The following is a 17,634-nucleotide window of genomic DNA, read 5'->3' as shown; positions in this document are numbered from 1 at the left end:
CAGCAAACAAAACCATATAAAATACATTTTATATAAATAAGCCAGACCTTTAATTATAAATTAGTGCACGCCACACAAGATCGTGTGCCGGTATCAAAATAAGTACAGTCTACACTCTACAATGTGAGGGATGGTGTTATGCAATAATGTAATTATTTTAATATTTTTGGTTTTCACTCGTCTATTCACTTAAATTTAGGCCAGAAAATCTGTCGTCTACTGAAGTTTTCATTTACAAAAACCTTTTTTTGTAGTCGTTAATAGTTCATGCATATTTTACGATAAAGGCATTTCGGGACTTTTAACACAAAAATCAAACACAATAAAATACCACATCTATGATAAAATCGTATCTTATAATTATAAAATTGGAACCAACCGAATAATAATTACAACATTAAAACATTCTGGTTCAAAAATTTAACAGATATTAATTTTATAATAAGTTTAAAAAAATATTTGGAAAATCGTGCGATAGAATTTGTATTAGGTATAAATATAATTTATTTCGAGATCCACTCTTGCATAATCCGGTCCCCGTTCGCACAGATTCAGTATTGTACGCTTTTCGGACAAACTAATTAAAATATTTCGCTTACTACGTAAAGGAAAACTTAAGTGTGGCATTAATTATGGTACGATATGTAGGCCGTGGGAAAATTTCCATTACGAAAATCACATACTGGAAAGAAATAATTAATTTTAATCCTTATTAAGGCCGTTTCTGTATCGGTTATTTAAAATAATGTAGGTACATAATGTAGCGTTCCTCTTTTGGACTTTAATATTTTTGCTGTGTATCAAAAATGGAACAGTCATTTTCATGAATCTTTGCATTTTTCATTTTTTTATTTTTTTTTTTTTACTTAAGATAGGGAAGCGCTTGACCGCAATCTCGATAAAGTAAAAAAATAAAGAATAATACTTCTGGATAAAGTTCCAATCAAAAATATTAAAAGTGTGTATGAAAATTGACATCTGTAGTGTGCACCTTTTGAATAAATAACATAATATTATAAGATAAAAAATGTCCCCACGTCAGCAAAAGTTACAGAGAAAGTTATAGTATATCTGTCTGTTATTGTAGTAAGCAGTAGGTTTTAATTTTTTTTACGAGTATGTAAATTGTATTTTAACAATAAAAACAAAAGATATATAATATATATGTTAATTAGGAACCTAATTTCACTAGACTGCTTATTCAAGACCAGACATCGTTGTGTTTATATTATGTCTGGGAATATATATATTTATTTAAGTTATTACACGAACCGGAAATTTCTGAAAATTCCTAAGGTCCGATAAGAAGTAGAAAACTTACCGATGTGTGTTTTCATGTCAAATGTCAACGGAGAAACTGTAATATTACTTTTTGAACCAGTTTTACAACTTGCTGTTAAAGTCACTGATAGCTTATCAACACTTTGTGACTTTAATTTGTACACATTTAACTAACAGATAAGTTAAATGCAACACACCCAGAAGTCGGTAGGTATTTAAACTTATCATTTTCATTCTTCCCTAGAACAAAAAGCTCGTAAGGTAAGACTGAAGTAAAAGACAAACATATTTTTAAAGTGAAACTTTTATTACATCGTCTCAAACTTTTTGGTCTGTGTAGCGCATGTCGCGTGACGGTCGGCTGCCGAGTAGGTATAAAGCAGTGTTCGGAACCGTTCGAACAGTTTCACTTTTACCGTGGTTTCATAAAACCACACAACATTTTTTTATTGAAGATTTGTTTTACAAGCAGGGGCCTTTTTCACCCTGCCTATAAAACAAGTGCCAAGTGGGACATATAAACTACTATATCAAAAGTAGGTCACAAGAAAATCTGCTTGATTAGTTATACTGGTTATACCTTCCAATTATAGCTATAACTAATACAAAATAGGTAGCTTCAATCGCAAAAACAATCGTGAACTCGTCCAACAAAATGATCACAGTTTATGACATTTGTACACGGTATAACCACATAAAACTACAATGTTTTTTACTGCCAGTAATTACTTCTCATTACTCCCCGTAAAAACTACACTGGTTTTACGGTTGAATTAAATTTTATTGCTAGAAGCGTTTATCTGTTGGTCTGACATTTTTTTTTATTTTTACAATATAATTTTGTATGATTTACAATGTTGCTTTGGAATTTATTCCGATTGCTCTGACCTGTTTGTTAACGGCGTATTTGAAAACTTTGTTAAAAACTTTTTGATTGCGGTAAATCAAAACTGAAGGGCTGGGGCAGCTAGTGAATAGATAAAATTGTTATATTGATAGACTAGATTTCCACCCGCGGCTTCGCCCGCATTTTAAAATAAAAAACGCATAGTTTCTGTTCCTGTGGGATTTCCAGGATAAAAAAATAGTCTATGTCTTATTCTATATAGTACCTACATACTAAATTTCATTGTAATCGGTTCAGTAGTATTTGCGTGAAAGAGTAACAAACATCCATCCACCCTCAAACTTTCGCATTTATAATATAAGTCGGATATCCTCTTCTTTCCCTATATTAACATGTAAAGTGAAATTGGACGGTGGTAGGTATTAAAAAAAAGTCCATAGTCAAAATGGACAGCACTGGTAAGCCCTATAATTCAATGGGCATGAGAATTTGAACGATCTGCGACTAATTTCTAGGCTTCATATCACCCTTTCAATCAGTCTCGTCCATTTATCCTTTTCACCTTCTATTGACGCTTAATCCTAATAGTACTTTTGGGTTACTCTGAAAAATTACAATTAATTTTCTTCTACATATTATAACATTATTTTAAGCCACTTAATTATAACCCAAAAATGGCAGGCCGGAATTTAAAGATTTTTGGGTAGTTGGATTTGCCTGCGTTTGGACATAGGATTGGGCCAGCTAATTACGAATAAAATATAAAATTATCTTACATTAAATGCTAATATACGTATATTTTCACGCCGATCTTCTAAGATTTCGAGTATGGTATCTTTCCATCCTTGCTAGTGCAATTCGTAAAGCATGCTCTACTCCCACATTAAGTTATCATTCTCCTATAGTATTTCCTCTGTTACGTATAAAATCCACAATTATCTTACGTACATTTATCTGTTGCCTGCACAGACACCGCAGTCAGTCCCGCAAGCGATTGCGGTGAACTCTTGAAACCATACATTAAGTGCTTGCTTTGCACAGTGAAATGAATGTCGTGTACTTATGAGGCAAAAATTTTAACTGTATATATTGTGTTGATATGTTTTGAATGCTTGTAGCTAAGCTTGTAGCTATAATATGTTTAAATTACCTTTCAATTCGATTATTAACTCCCAAAATACAAATAACTTTTTATTTAATCACGCGCTGTAAAAAATTATTCCACCTAAAACTATATACAGTGCAATCTGACAATTCTTTTCTCTTAAACGTCACCCGCAACTGAAATTGTCAACACTGAAACATTCATACAAGGTTTATTTTAATATTTAAGAAGTGTATTTTAATAAAAATCTTTAAAAAAATAATACAAATGTAACACAAGTGTACATGGATGACGAGGAAAAATCATTACCTGATGCAGCGGATACAGACAACAGTGTGGAATCTAACAAGAATATATTAGACAAACCGGTCAATCAGCAGGTTAATGATGCAGGGCCTTCAAGCAAAGTTATTCTTCCAGGGTCTATTTCACCACCGTCCCCAACACCAACACACGAATCAAAACTCCACCTTAACAACCTAGGTAATTCTAAATCAGAGCACTGCATCCGAAATACAATAACAAGTAAAGATGTCGCTAACGCACTCAAACTAACTTCCCTAAGTTTCGGACCGAACAAAGCAATCCCGGACATAAATTTCAAAGAACTGCACATACCTATTCTAGATAAAATGGAAAAAGAAGACAATTCGGCAACGCTTATCGAGTTAAAAAGATTTATGGCGTCTTGTTTCAAGCTGCATAAAGCCGGGCAAAGTGATGCGCCGGAAAGAACGAACATTCAAAACGTCCAAACAGCTATAAACACAATAACGAATGATCTGATTTTAAATATACCGAATGCGAGTTGCACCGGTAAAGTTCCGAATGAAGTTGCAGTGAATCCTCCAGTGGATCCTAAACAATCGAAGGCAGAGAGAAAGAAGACCTCAGGAAGTATTTCCGATAGGTCTGACTTTGGAGTGGCGCCCAGGGACTCTCTATCCAGTATTGGATCAAATGTTTGTAGGATTTGCATGACAAGGGGACGTGAGAGGTTAGAAAGTTGGACAATAATGTTTGATATAAATTGGCTCCCAAAAGTTTTAAATCTCTGTTTACGTGAAATTCGAAGCGTTTAAATTTTCTGCTTATTTCAAGTTTCACCAAATTAAATAGCGACAGTCCATTTAACGTAATAACAACGAATTTTCGACGAATTGAGAATGCAATTTTCGTAATAATTTTACCTACCTGTTAAATACATTTAAATTATGTGTTTTAATTATAAATGTACCTACTAACCGGTAAAAATGGTGTATACATAAGGTCCGATAATGAGATATGTTCGTTTATTTCAAATGCCAATTTAAGCTTTTATGGTCAGTAATTGCTAATTAATATAATTGCATTATATTAGTTTGATTTCCAGTGTATATTAATTAAATGTGGTAGACAACAGATGTGGTATTTTGCTGAAACTTGAAAATGATTTATTCATTGTTAGTTATTTACTTATTTTTACAACATCATCGTATTGATTTATGTGAAGTCGAAAATATGGAATGCGCATGGAAAGAAGTCATTTCTCTAAGCATCTTAATTTCATGGAGAAAAATTGTCAATCGATATCAATCGAAAACGCTACACTATCGACAGATAATATTTTGCATCTCACGTTCGATTACAGATCTCTAGATGTAAAATATTTAGAGAAAAATGTATGTTTTATATAAAATCTTAATTTCACTTCAAAAACTGAACGGTCTTTTGATATCAACAGAGACCATAACCTCAAAATATTTCTCCCATAAAACAAATTGTCTCTAACGAATTTACTATAAACTCTCCACTTTCACGAACAATAGCCAATTGATCCAATCGTATATAGGTTAATTTCACCGTGCAACTGTAAGGGCTCGCTAGCAAACGTGCATCTATCTTGTTTGGAGCGCTGGTTGAACCAAGTGGGCAGGAATCATTGTGAGCTGTGCGGATTCAGGTATTGTTGTTCATTAGTTGAACAGTTCGTTACTTTTAGTGGTATAGTTTTTATGTTGTAATCCTTAGTATTAGTACAGTTTATTCGTAGGTTTTAATTTATTATCTAGCTAAAGAAATTCAGGTATCAATAGTTGGTATTGCTGTTCATTAGTTGAACGCGTTGTTTTTTACTTTTAGTGGTAATTTGTAGGGTTCGTATTCGAAGGATTAAATTTATTAGCTACAGTAAGTTTTACTAGGATAATTTTATGATATAAGTAATCCATTATTATTGGTAGAATGTAATCTTAGAAATTCATTGTAGAATATACAATTATTTTCGTTATAGAAATAAAACAAACATTTTTACATGATAGGCCTGAATGTCAGCAATTATATTATCGCTTAATTAAATACTAACATCATTACGGCTGAAGCACATCTAACTAAAAACAAAGCAGACGGCGAACACAATTTCACAATAATGGAACAAAGAAAATGTTAGTTAAAAATCGAAGCTCACTGGATCCGATATCTCGGTGAGCTAGATAAATCACATCGACTAATTACGGACAATCGAATCGAGTGGATTACGAGTACAAGAACGTGCATTGTGCACGTACGAGTATCCGAACTGGTTGGCGGGAAAGCTGTTTTATTTTTTATTACTTTTTTTATATGAGTTGATTAATTGGGCATTGGGTTTTTTTTACATTGAATCGTTATTGCAATTAAGTACTAGATTTCTGAATTTGAATTTTTGCCCAATTAAATATGGGTTATTTCCATATTCAAACATATTTGTTAAAACTCAAATAAAACGTCCGATATTCATTCACTTACGAATTTTATTTGTTTTGAAATAAAATCCTAATGAATCGTTTACTCTACACTAGGCGTGCTGACTATTTAGTTATCTGTGGTTAAATTACAATGGCATTTATTTAATCCATTTTTCACATAGTAAAAAGAGAAAATTCCGCCCTCGTTTAACTCAAATCCATTGTAAGCTAAGTAAATGCCCGTCCAATTCAGTTCTACCATCCTACTAATATTATAAACGCGAATGTTTGTTTGTTACTCCTTCACGCAATGACTGCTGAACTGATTTTCATATAATTTGGCACACTGAGGGGTATTTGGATAAATACATAAGACAGTTTTTATTCCGAAAATCCCACGGGAACGGGAACTATGCGAGTTTTCCTTTGACCTGTTCCATCAAACCCAAAATTCCCACACATAAATCTTCCATCTATTCCAGTTACCCCGCGATCCGGACGCCCCGATACACGGTGCTACAAGCGCTGCGACTGTGGTTCGGCAATCCGCGGAATAGAAGCCATTTACAGGTGACTCATATGACCCGTGTGACCAACGTTTTGAAGGGAACTTTCTAGGATTCATTTTAATTCATTTTCTTACGGTGCTAGATGTAAATCATCTAACGAGCGAATGCTCACTCTCAGCATCTCTTTCGTTGGTCGTAGCATTCGAATAGATTCTATGCAATGTTCCAATACTGAACAACACTGAATACGACTTTTCGTTTACACTAAAAGATCACGAAATAATGGTCTAGCTCTAGCTTTATGTTCGTTTGATGTAAAAGCACCGTTAGATTCACGTGTTTCTTTCATTTTTTCTACTACATATTATTAAAAATTATCGCAGTGTCGTGTGATGTTGCTATAATATGTGGCAGTGGTTGTTGTTGTTTTTATAAGGTACATTATATTACATTGTACCGTATATTGTTTTATATTACTTAGATATTTTACTTTATCTATAATCATAGACAATGCCGCGCTTTCGCTCACAATCTATTCCAAATTCAAAGTAACTTTTTTTAGAACGCAAATAAGTAAAGGATGGGCAAAGGCCAAAATCATCGCTACCGTAATGCCCGGTCCATTTCGCATCGCGTACCATTTGCGACCGGCGGACCGAAGGTGATTCGTCTTCACATTTTTGCCCGCACGCCAATTTTATTTTCCTATTTTTTTTTGTTACAATTTTTTCTGAACGATTCCAATCGGTCGACGGCTTTTAAAAGGCCATTTGTGTCGGTACGGTTTGTTTATTGCTCGGCCCGTGTCACTTAAAATATATCGTCTTGAACACATATTACATAGGCGTAAATCAGTTTTGGACGGAGCCCTTATTTGTTTATTTGACGTTTTGCGAGCGCTATTATATATAATTATAAAATATCTTTATGTTATTCTCCTTACTTATTAGTGGAGGATTGCACATCAAAAACTAATTAGGAGTTTGATATTATAACATTTAACAGATTTTCGAACATCTTCCTACCTTTACGCATCCACTCCATCCTAATATGTACTTTCTATTCTAATATTATAATATCTAATGTTTATAATAGTAAAGTATTAACTTATTGAATCAAAGATTGAAATTAGCAAATTCATTATTAGATATTATACGTATCTTATCAACTTCAGTCTGTGTTGGTTTAAATAATAAAAAGCGTTAAAATTACTTGTTATTTATTCCGCTATTTTTTATTCCATTATAAAAATCAACTCAAAGACGAAATGATTCTTATTGCCATGTTCATGTCTCAACGCCCTTTATAATAATTATTTATGTCTTCACTTCACGAAGCCATATTGACTCCGGCAGTTTACGCGTGAATGCCTCAGCCTATTCGGTACCTACGCATCTGCTTTAGTGCGATTTAAAAAATGAAATTTATGACATCGACATGTTCGCGCCAATTTTCCTGTCAATGTGGTGTTATTGTTTTTTTTTTTTGGAATTAGCAAGCCTGTTCAGTCTGTAAAAAGTTTATTCTGTGCTTTTATAGCAATTGAAATTAATGTTCGAATTCTACTCCAATCATAAAATATTCAATGTCTACTTCTATAATGATATATAATAACACGTAGGGTGTTCCACAATCTACGTACAACTACAGTTTACGTCGAAAATAAATGAGATAGAAAAAGGCAAATTGCCGTATAAATAGAAATCTTTTGTCTTCTCCTTCGTTGCTTGTCCTTAAGTACTACATTCTGAATAAAATGTCAGTATAAATAGTAAATTTGAAGCTGAGGTGAAATTGGTTGTAGAAACATATCCATTTGTATGTAAATTTTGTAAATGAAACGCGTCTTTGACGATGCAGGAGCAAATAATGTGAGAACGCTTGTAGTGTTTCAGTAGTGGGGCTATAAAGAAAGTGAATAATGCTGATTGGCTCCAAATATTTACCAGTAAAAGATAAGTTTAGAGCCCCTATCGTGTCTAATTCTTTTGATGTTGAAAAGATAGGAAATAAAGTACCCAGTAATTTATTGAATCGTAACTAGGTGCTTGTCTAATCTTGAGTACCTAAGGCTAGTTAGATTAATTCTTATATCGCCTTTTTTGTTTGTTATCTTTACGGTTTTTTTGACTGTGTAACAGTAGGAGCGAATTTTAATTCTGGATCCAAAATATGTAGACTATTCAGTTATTAATTACGATTTCAAAATAAACCTAAGCTGTTTAACCTTGGATGTACGTTGCAGATACTTCGATATCGAAAGGTACTAAAATAAATCCTTAGGGTTTATTGTACCTAGTACCTTACGGTCTACGTTATGTTACGTATAGGGTTGCCAACTATACTGTTTTAAACAGTATTCTACTGTTTTTCACTAAATTATACTTTTTATTGTTTAACAAAAAAAAGTATACAAAATACTGTTTTCAGCTTCAAAGTGCAGACACATTATTATGAGTTACATTTAGACGCTCACAGTTTTTTTTATTTAGTCAGAGGGCGCACACTACAATAAATACTGTTTGTTTTACTAAAATACTGTTTAATAATCTTCATAGACCTGAATATACTTTATTTCTTGTAAAAAAAGTTGGCAACCCTGGTTACGTAGTAACTATTTAGTAAACTTTGCTAGTAGATATAGTTATTGTATGTATTCGATACCTACAATAACTATATCTACTAGCAAAGCAAAGGCACCCGGGTCGAACAGCGGATCTATCATTTAAAACCGTTAATATTTTAACAAACGACAAGTCATTACTCAAACGACGATTTATCAATGGTTGACCGTAAGATGGCGCTGTCACAAGATGGCGCCCGGTTTGACATGACACAACGCTCATATTGGATTTCCGTCTTGTCATATATTGAATTACTTAAGGTTCCGCACTCTCGCCTCGAAAATGAAATTATTACAGTATTTCGTAACGCGGTAATTTGTCTTAGTAAACCTCTTTAGAATGGGAGCTCCTTAATGAGGAATTGTTTATTAAATCAAACGTGCAGGGTATTGTCTGTCCCATGGGGATTTGTGTGCCGTTATAAGATTAAGTTGGTTTGTTTTTGGAAATTTAACATTATTATTAGCCAACAAGCACATTGGAAAATGCACGATGTATAAAACGATGAACTTGTGAATAACGAAAATGTTGAAAAATCTATGAAGAAGAAAAATCCCTATACGAACAGTTTCACAAAGGAAATATCTTATCTTTTTACACCTACCCTCACATTTCATTTTCTGACAATATATTTTACATTTTATAATTTTGATATCACTCCCCTTAACATTATGAAGTTACGTTGATAATATTGAACTGGCCTTAACTCTATTAACCATATTATAATATCTACTATATTTTCAGTCGGATTGTCTCATATTCTGGCTTCTATCGACGGTAACAGCTGGACTACTGGCCGTATGCATCGTTGGTACACAGTATTTTGTTATGGAGGGCAACAAATTTGGTAAGCTCGATGCTGCTAGAAAAGACGAAGGTGTGTTGCTATCTTTTATTTTTATTTTTTAATAGGGTTGCGATTACTTCGTTCAAAGCATGAATTAACGATATAGAAATAGATGGTCACTTTTCTGGTGTATAGTAATTTATTATATTAAACTGGACAAAGAATTTATTTATTTTCTTTTTATTATTTCTTGTCATAATCTGCCACAAAATAGCACAAAGTTTACGTCTTTACAGAGTATCAAGATTATAAGTTTTAATATAATTGAAATAAATAATATTAGCCATTAAGTACAGTCAGAAGCATAAATATATTACCATTTGCAGATTAGCAATAATATCTGTCATAAGAACGGGTTCAATAATATCTGTCTGCCCGTATACAGCAAAAATATCTGACATTAGTAGGCAGCATAATAAAGTGGCATCAAAATTATGTGACGAAAATGTTACAGCAAATAATTGTGACAACCTCTCGAAGCATAAATATGTGACATCAACTAGGAAGCAATAATATCTGACACAATTTTATATTTCTGTATTGTAAAATTAAAAATATAATTGATTCCTCACAAAAAGTATAAATATGTGACACTAGCTTTCCGCCCGCGGCTTCGCCTGCGTTTTCACAGAAATACCGCATAGTTCCCGATCCCGTGGGAATTTTGGGATAAAACCTATCCTAAGTGTTAACCCAAGTTACCCTTTATTTGTCTGCTAAATTTTATTGTAATCGGTTCAGTAGTATTTGCGTGAAAGAGTAACAAACACACACATACACATCTTCACAAACTTTCGCATTAATAATACTAGATTAGTAGGATAGGAAGTAGGATTATAGTAGGACTAGTAGGATAAGATAGGATAGGATTTTAAAAAGGCAAAACGTTATTTATTGAATTAGTGTTATGTTTTTTGCTGGGGTAAGAATATGAACAAAAGACACATTATATTTTGTAAATATTTTTTTTTTTATAAAATTACGATAATATGATAACTTGCCATAATTTTCGATACTCAATAAAATAATAGCAATATTATAGGCTAATTATAGGTAAATGAAAATGAATAACGGAGCAATTGTGTCAAACGCCGCTAACGTCAAATATAACAAAACATGTGACAAAACTATTTCTAAATAATACATGAAGGTTACACGGAACCTTCAAATAAAATAGATCTACCCAAGTGGGCATTCATATACAAATACTTTAATTTTGTCATGATATTCCTTCTAATATTATAAATGCGAAAGTTCGTGAGTATCATGTAAGGATGTTTGTTACTCTTTCACACAAATAAAAGAGAAAATGGAATTTATCACACACATAGAAGGTAACTTGGATTAACGCTTATGAGAGCTTTTATCCTGGAAATCCCACAGGAACGGACGGAACAGGAACTATGCGGGTTTTTCTTTGAAAACGCGGGCGAAGCCGCGGGTGTTAAACTAGTAGGATATATGTAATATCTAGACATACAATATGTAGTATACAACGACGGCACATATTAATTAATATGGTAATAATGTTTTTAAACAACGTAGGTAGTTAAAATAAAATTTATTTATTTTGTATTAATTCAATATTAAATTGAAAATAAAATTGTGTCAGATATTATTGCTTCCTAGTTGATGTCACATATTTATGCTTTTAGTGTGGAATCAACGCAAAATACAGAAATATAAAATTGTGTCAGATATTATTGCCACCTAGTCGGTGTCACATATTTATATGCCTTTTGTGAGGAATCGATGCAAAATACAGAAATATGAAATTGTGTCAGATATTATTGCTTCCTAGTTGATGTCACATATTTATGCTTTTTGTGAGGAATCGATGCAAAATATAGAAATATGAAATTGTGTCAGATATTATTGCCACATATTTGATGTCACATATTTATGACTAGCGGTCCGCCCCGGCTTCGCCCGTGGTACATATTTCGAAATAAAAGGTAGCCTATGTTCTTTCTCAGGGTCTAAAGATTATCTGTGCCAAATTTCATCAAAATCGGTCCAGTAGTTTATGCGTGAAAACCATACATACATACATACATACAAACCTTTCCTCTTTATAATATTAGTATAGAAGTATAGATTTGTATGAGGAATCGATGCAAAATACAGAAATATGAAATTGTGTCAGATATTATTGCTTCCTAGTTGATGTCACATATTTATGCCGTGAGAGGTTGTCACAATTATTTGCTGTAACATTTTCGTCACATAATTTTGATGCCACTTTATTATGCTGCCTACTAATGTCAGATATTTTTGCTGTATACGGGCAGACAGATATTATTGAATTAGTTCTAGTGACAGATATTTTTGCACATCGCCCCCTAGGCATATATTATTGCTCGTGACTGTACATTAAGCAGGTAAATAGCTAGTTAACAACTTCCTAAATGTCTGACGAGGGTTCCCGCTCCAGGTAAGCGATGGACAGATTTAACGTATTAAAATAGTCCACCTACATTTCGTTACAGGTATATCGCATCGCATCACAGAGACGGCCATGGACTTCTTCATGGCTATCGTACTCTGTGGTTACTCTGTCACGGTCTATTTACTATGGAAGGACCATTACGTCATGTGGAATAGATGGCGGCGCGCAAATGTCAATGTCAGATTGCTACTGTCACCTGACGCGAATCCTGTGCCGTTCGTGCCAAGGCCTAGATATAATGTTTGAAAATTGTACTTTGATTAAAGTGTTATTTAATTTTTATGCATTTGTTTAATTTTTGAGCTTTTCGCTCCCGGGTATGCTCTCTCACTCTGCATACAAATTTCTATATTACCTTCAAATTTTATGCTCACTACTTGCCTATACCTATCCTCTTGAAAGATTCAATCTTCTAATAAATCTTACCTAAGTCTTAGATTTATCGGTTCAAACATGTTAATGTAACTGTTATGTTAATGACTTGCAGAGCTATTCATACCTTTATAAATGTATTCTATTAATTGAATGAATTGTAGAGACAAAAGCTAAATGTATGTAACTTAGGTTTAAGTAACATTTTAAAACAGAATAATATTAACTACACACACATAGGGAATGCAATCCCGACTCGAGATCGCAAATTCGGGATCCCGCGGGATTAGAAATATCAATCCCGCGGGATCCCGGAATTTTCGGGATCCCGTCTAATTAAAAAAAAAATGTTGAGTTCAGATGACTGAAAAAGCTAGTAACTGCTTGTTTGTGATTTGTAAGGTTAACTAAAATAACATATTACTCGAAAGAAAATAAAAACCATTATTCTTTAATCTTACCAACTAAATAATAATCAGGTTGTAAGGAAATTAACGAAGGTAAATTAGGTAATCAAAACAATAAGCTTATTTCAAGGGAATTAGGAAAAAGAGTGATTTTGAAAATGACTCCTTAAAAAACAAAGGGTTTCATCTGATAAACGGCATCTAATGTCCGTTGCAATGTACCCCGCTGCTGAGAATGCCCTCTCCGACTCAACGCTGGTTGGCAACAGCGTGGCGATTCGCCACTGGCGAAGCAATTATACAGGGTGTAATCGTTAATTGTGCACAGGCGATTATTCCGTAACTATTGCAGATATCAAAAAACTTTAAACTGATATCGAAAGCCCTTTACCTAACGAGTAAAATGACATTATTAACTTTTTATAAATAAAACGAGAAATATCCAAAAATGTCACTTGAAACGCTCCCATATATTTAGTATGAAATATTTCATACATTTAACATGAAAGGTTTTGCTTTTTTAGTTGATTTTGTGCTTTAATTACTTCGCTAATTTTAATGAAAGTTCATTCAGAAACTGTAAATAGAGCTCGATGTGGAATACAATGGTATTTCATATTGAGGATGCCATTTCGAACATTTGCTTTGAATACAACATGTATGGGAAATCATATGTATGGGAGCGTTTCATGTAACATTTTTGGATGTTTCTCGTTTTACTTTGAAAAAGTTCTTATTGTCATTTTACTCATTAGGTATAGTACTTTCAATATCAGTTTAAAGTTTTTTGATATCTATAATAGTTACGGAATAATCGCCTGTGCACACTTAACGATTACAACCTGTATGCAAACTGCAAAAATCGCCCCCTTGTTCCTCCACACTCAAACAAATCCATTTCTTTTTTAATGGTAGATTCTAATTTGTCTAAGCTCGTGGACGTGCATATACGTGCAAAAGGACTTTTAGAAGCCGCTTGCGCCCCGAGTGGTTGTGTGTTGCGTCGCTGACCACTGCCGCCCAATCCCGTCAATCTCGAACGGGATCTCGTCATATGATGCGTCGGGATTGATCCCGAAAAATTACACGAGATCTCGCGAGATCGGGATCCCGCGGGATCGGGATTGCATTCCCTACACACACATCATCACCCATGCTTTATAAATCTACACAAATATTGTAAAACCGAAAGATTGATTTCGTATTTGTTTATAACGGATAAATATATCAAGAAGAATTCTCCCACCAAATGTTAACTTTCTTAAACAGTTGTAGGTAGGTGTAAAAATTTATTTTTCAAAGTTTTTCACAGTTTGCACCTCGTTAACATGCAACAGTCAAAGCTATGATTCTCACCTCCGAAGCTGGCATTGAGCCAGTTTTGCTGCGATAATAAAATAAACCAACTCTATTTGTTTCCATACAAAGCTTCAAAACAGACACACAAATTACAATCGTTATTTTTTATCACCTAGCAGAAAGATGTTTACTTAAAAACTTTATTCAAATATAGAAATGAAATACAGTAAAATATACTTTATTACCTACTCTTGCACAGCATATCCACAACAAAGCTTATTAAGAAAGAGTATACAAAATGTCCTTTTATATTTATTTTATAAAATACGATTTTGAAATTATCAATATATGTGTCTGGCAGTGTACCAATCTTATATTGTACTGTGTACAAAGTAAATAATAAAATCGGCATATTATAGTATTATATTAAGTCTTTCTTCGTAATGATTTATTCAATTTGAAATTCTACTACAAATGTAACTTCAGCATGATTTAGCCGGGATACAATAAACAAAATGGAACCAGACATTTTAATCATTTACTTCTAATCTTACACAATTGAAACTTTAACAAACGTTGATCCATACAATTAACAAATAACAACCGAGACGTTTACATTGATTATTTTAGTTTTAAATCTTGACGAATGTACAAGCGTATGATGTCTGCAAAATTCTTATCCACAGTAAAACCCAAATTCAATCCCCGAGTGTTATCAAACAAACTCGGAAAACTGCTAACAAGACGCGAAATTAGTTCGTCACGTTCGAAACGCACCAACTGAGCTGTCTCGTAACCGGCGACCTCACGCAACGCTGTTATCATTTCACGTACAGAAACACAGATTCCCGGCAAATTAATCACCCTCCATGGCCCTAAAACATCTTGAGATATTGTCGCTGCATGTACAATATTCCAGACAACTGTGTACGGACTAGACAGCCAGAGTTTTAGATCTTCGTCTACAGGGCATATCGCTTCTTCACCATTTATAGGCTCCCGAATGATGCCACTTGCAAAGCTTGTTACGGCTCTATTAGCTGTACCAGCTCGAACACTGACTGTAGGCAATCTCACAACGCGGGTATCAACGAATCCTTTACGACCGTAATCATTTAGTAGCAATTCACACATAGCTTTAGCTATCCCATATGACGATTGCGGAGTAGTTGCCGTTCCATCAGTGACAATAGGAGGAAGGTCCCCGCCAAACGCTCCACAAGTGCTTGAGAACACAAAACGTATAGATGAAGATACTTGACGTGCTCTTTCCACTAGAGCCCGAGTAGCATCGAAGTTAACCTTGAATCCATAGTCAAAATCTGCTTCAGCGTGTCCACTTACAACAGCGGCTAAATGGAACACTATATTTGTATCAGCAGTTATCACTTTATCTATAGCGCTTGGTTCAGTAAGATCAAGTGCAAGGCAGGTCACTCGTTTATCATTTCTCTCTGGTGGTTGTATACTATCTACTAGAACTAATTTTGATACTTTTATTGGTGAATCGTCTTTTAATAGGAAATCAGCGACTCGGGAGCCGATGAAGCCGGCAGCGCCTGTAACCACTACGTTCATTTTGTCTAAACTGAATACAGTAGCGCTTGAACAATTTATTTTATTACGATTATGTAAATATTGATATGGATATTTTATTACCCTTATGTCCACATTCTTATCAGTTGCGTATTCGTTATTGTTTATATTTAAAGAAACATTAATACAACTTATTGTCTATAGAAAGTGTAAAAAATGGAATTGTAATATTTTCGTAACTAATAATATTATATTATAAAAGCATTTACAAATGAAAGATATAAACTGAAACTGAAATTGTTATTGTAACATCTGTAGCCATGGATTTCCTAGAATAATATCATGAATCCTTGATTGCAAGGCTTCTATGTCTTGCAGACAAGATCGTTCTCTTGTTCCTGAATTAACAATTATTATATTGTTATGTATTGTAATCCGATCCCATCCAATCAGTAAAGGTAAACATAGTAAGGATACCGGTATAACCACGTGTGTCTCTGCAGTGGGAATCTATAGTAATATTATAAAGCTGAAGAGTTTGTTTGTTTTAACACGCTAATCTCGGGAACTACTGGTCCGATTTGAAAAATTATTTCGGTGATTTATCGAGGAAGGCTATAGGCTATATATCATCACGCTATGACTAACAGGAGCGGAACAATGCGGGTGAAACCGCGGGGAACAGCTAGTAATTAATAAAAGCTGATGATTATGATGTCACATACCTAATACTCGTAGTTAAATTAAATAACCGGTGGTTATAAATATTAATCTAGGTATGTAGTTATATCGACTTAATAGTGCTTCTAAAAGAAGTTAAGTGGAATAAATAAATGAGTTTGGTCTTAGTTTGGTTGATTAGAATAGCTCTAGTCAGTTACTTATTTAAGATTCCCATGAATGCCGTGATATTATTATATCGGGCGATGGATTGTGTGATTGTGTTTCCTCGACTGAAGCGGCCGCGGCCTCGCAGGCTCGCACAGCAATTCATTCGCGAAGCTTTTCTCTCCTTTCTGTAGATTAGAATGGTTATATGTACCTTTATAATCTAATCTAATGTATACCTACACAATAGATCAATATTTCACCTGGAAAGTACCAATTCACATTTCTCAAATTTCGTATGATTAGTAAGTACCCAGGCTTAGTAAGTACCCAGGTATATTATAATTATTAATTATTGTAGATGTAAAAAAAATAGTAATGTATGTAGTCTTTGTGATTACGATGCAGATGATATTTACTTATGTAAATTTGTTTGAAATTATACATAACAATGATAAATTTTCGTGATTGTTTACATTTAGATTTTTTTTATCATACAAAATACAAGGTTATGTCACCATATTGTTATGCTAACAAGTTATTAGTAACATTGGTAGTTTATAAAATATTGGCGAAAAACAACACATACAAAAATATATTTTAATAAAGATTATATTTTATTAAAAACAAATTGAATAAGATCCTTAACAATGTAAAGAACTATGGCCACCCCTGGCCAGTGTACAATTTCAACAAAAAAAATAAAGATATTCTAATTTCAAATACTACGCGTTTTGTTCTGATCGAGCTTAGATTACAAAATAAAAGACAGATGGAGCGTTGCCGAACTAAACCGAATTATTTATCGTCATTTCTATAAAGCTA

At 33.6% G+C, this 17,634-nt stretch overlaps 1 protein-coding gene across 1 annotated transcript; it reads left to right on the top strand.

The window, feature by feature from the left end:
• Positions 1-3,517: 3,517 nt before the first annotated feature.
• Positions 3,518-12,649, top strand: LOC149478366 (uncharacterized). Its single transcript, XM_089709534.1, has 5 exons — positions 3,518-4,230; positions 5,065-5,175; positions 6,421-6,508; positions 9,816-9,948; positions 12,387-12,649. The coding sequence occupies exons 1-5, from the start codon at positions 3,518-3,520 to the stop codon at positions 12,611-12,613; spliced, it is 1,272 nt and encodes a 423-aa protein (XP_089565660.1). The 3' UTR covers positions 12,614-12,649.
• The last annotated feature ends 4,985 nt before the right edge of the window (positions 12,650-17,634 follow it).

The sequence above is a fragment of the Colias philodice genome, chromosome 22, assembly GCF_061535455.1.
Source record: "Colias philodice isolate Cphi_HAF_F1 chromosome 22, ilColPhil1 Martin Lab GWU primary, whole genome shotgun sequence".
In the NCBI taxonomy this organism is placed as follows: Eukaryota; Metazoa; Arthropoda; class Insecta; order Lepidoptera; family Pieridae; genus Colias; species Colias philodice.
The sequence above is the reverse complement of the archived record's forward strand: the minus strand, read 5'-3'. Positions and strand labels throughout refer to the sequence as shown.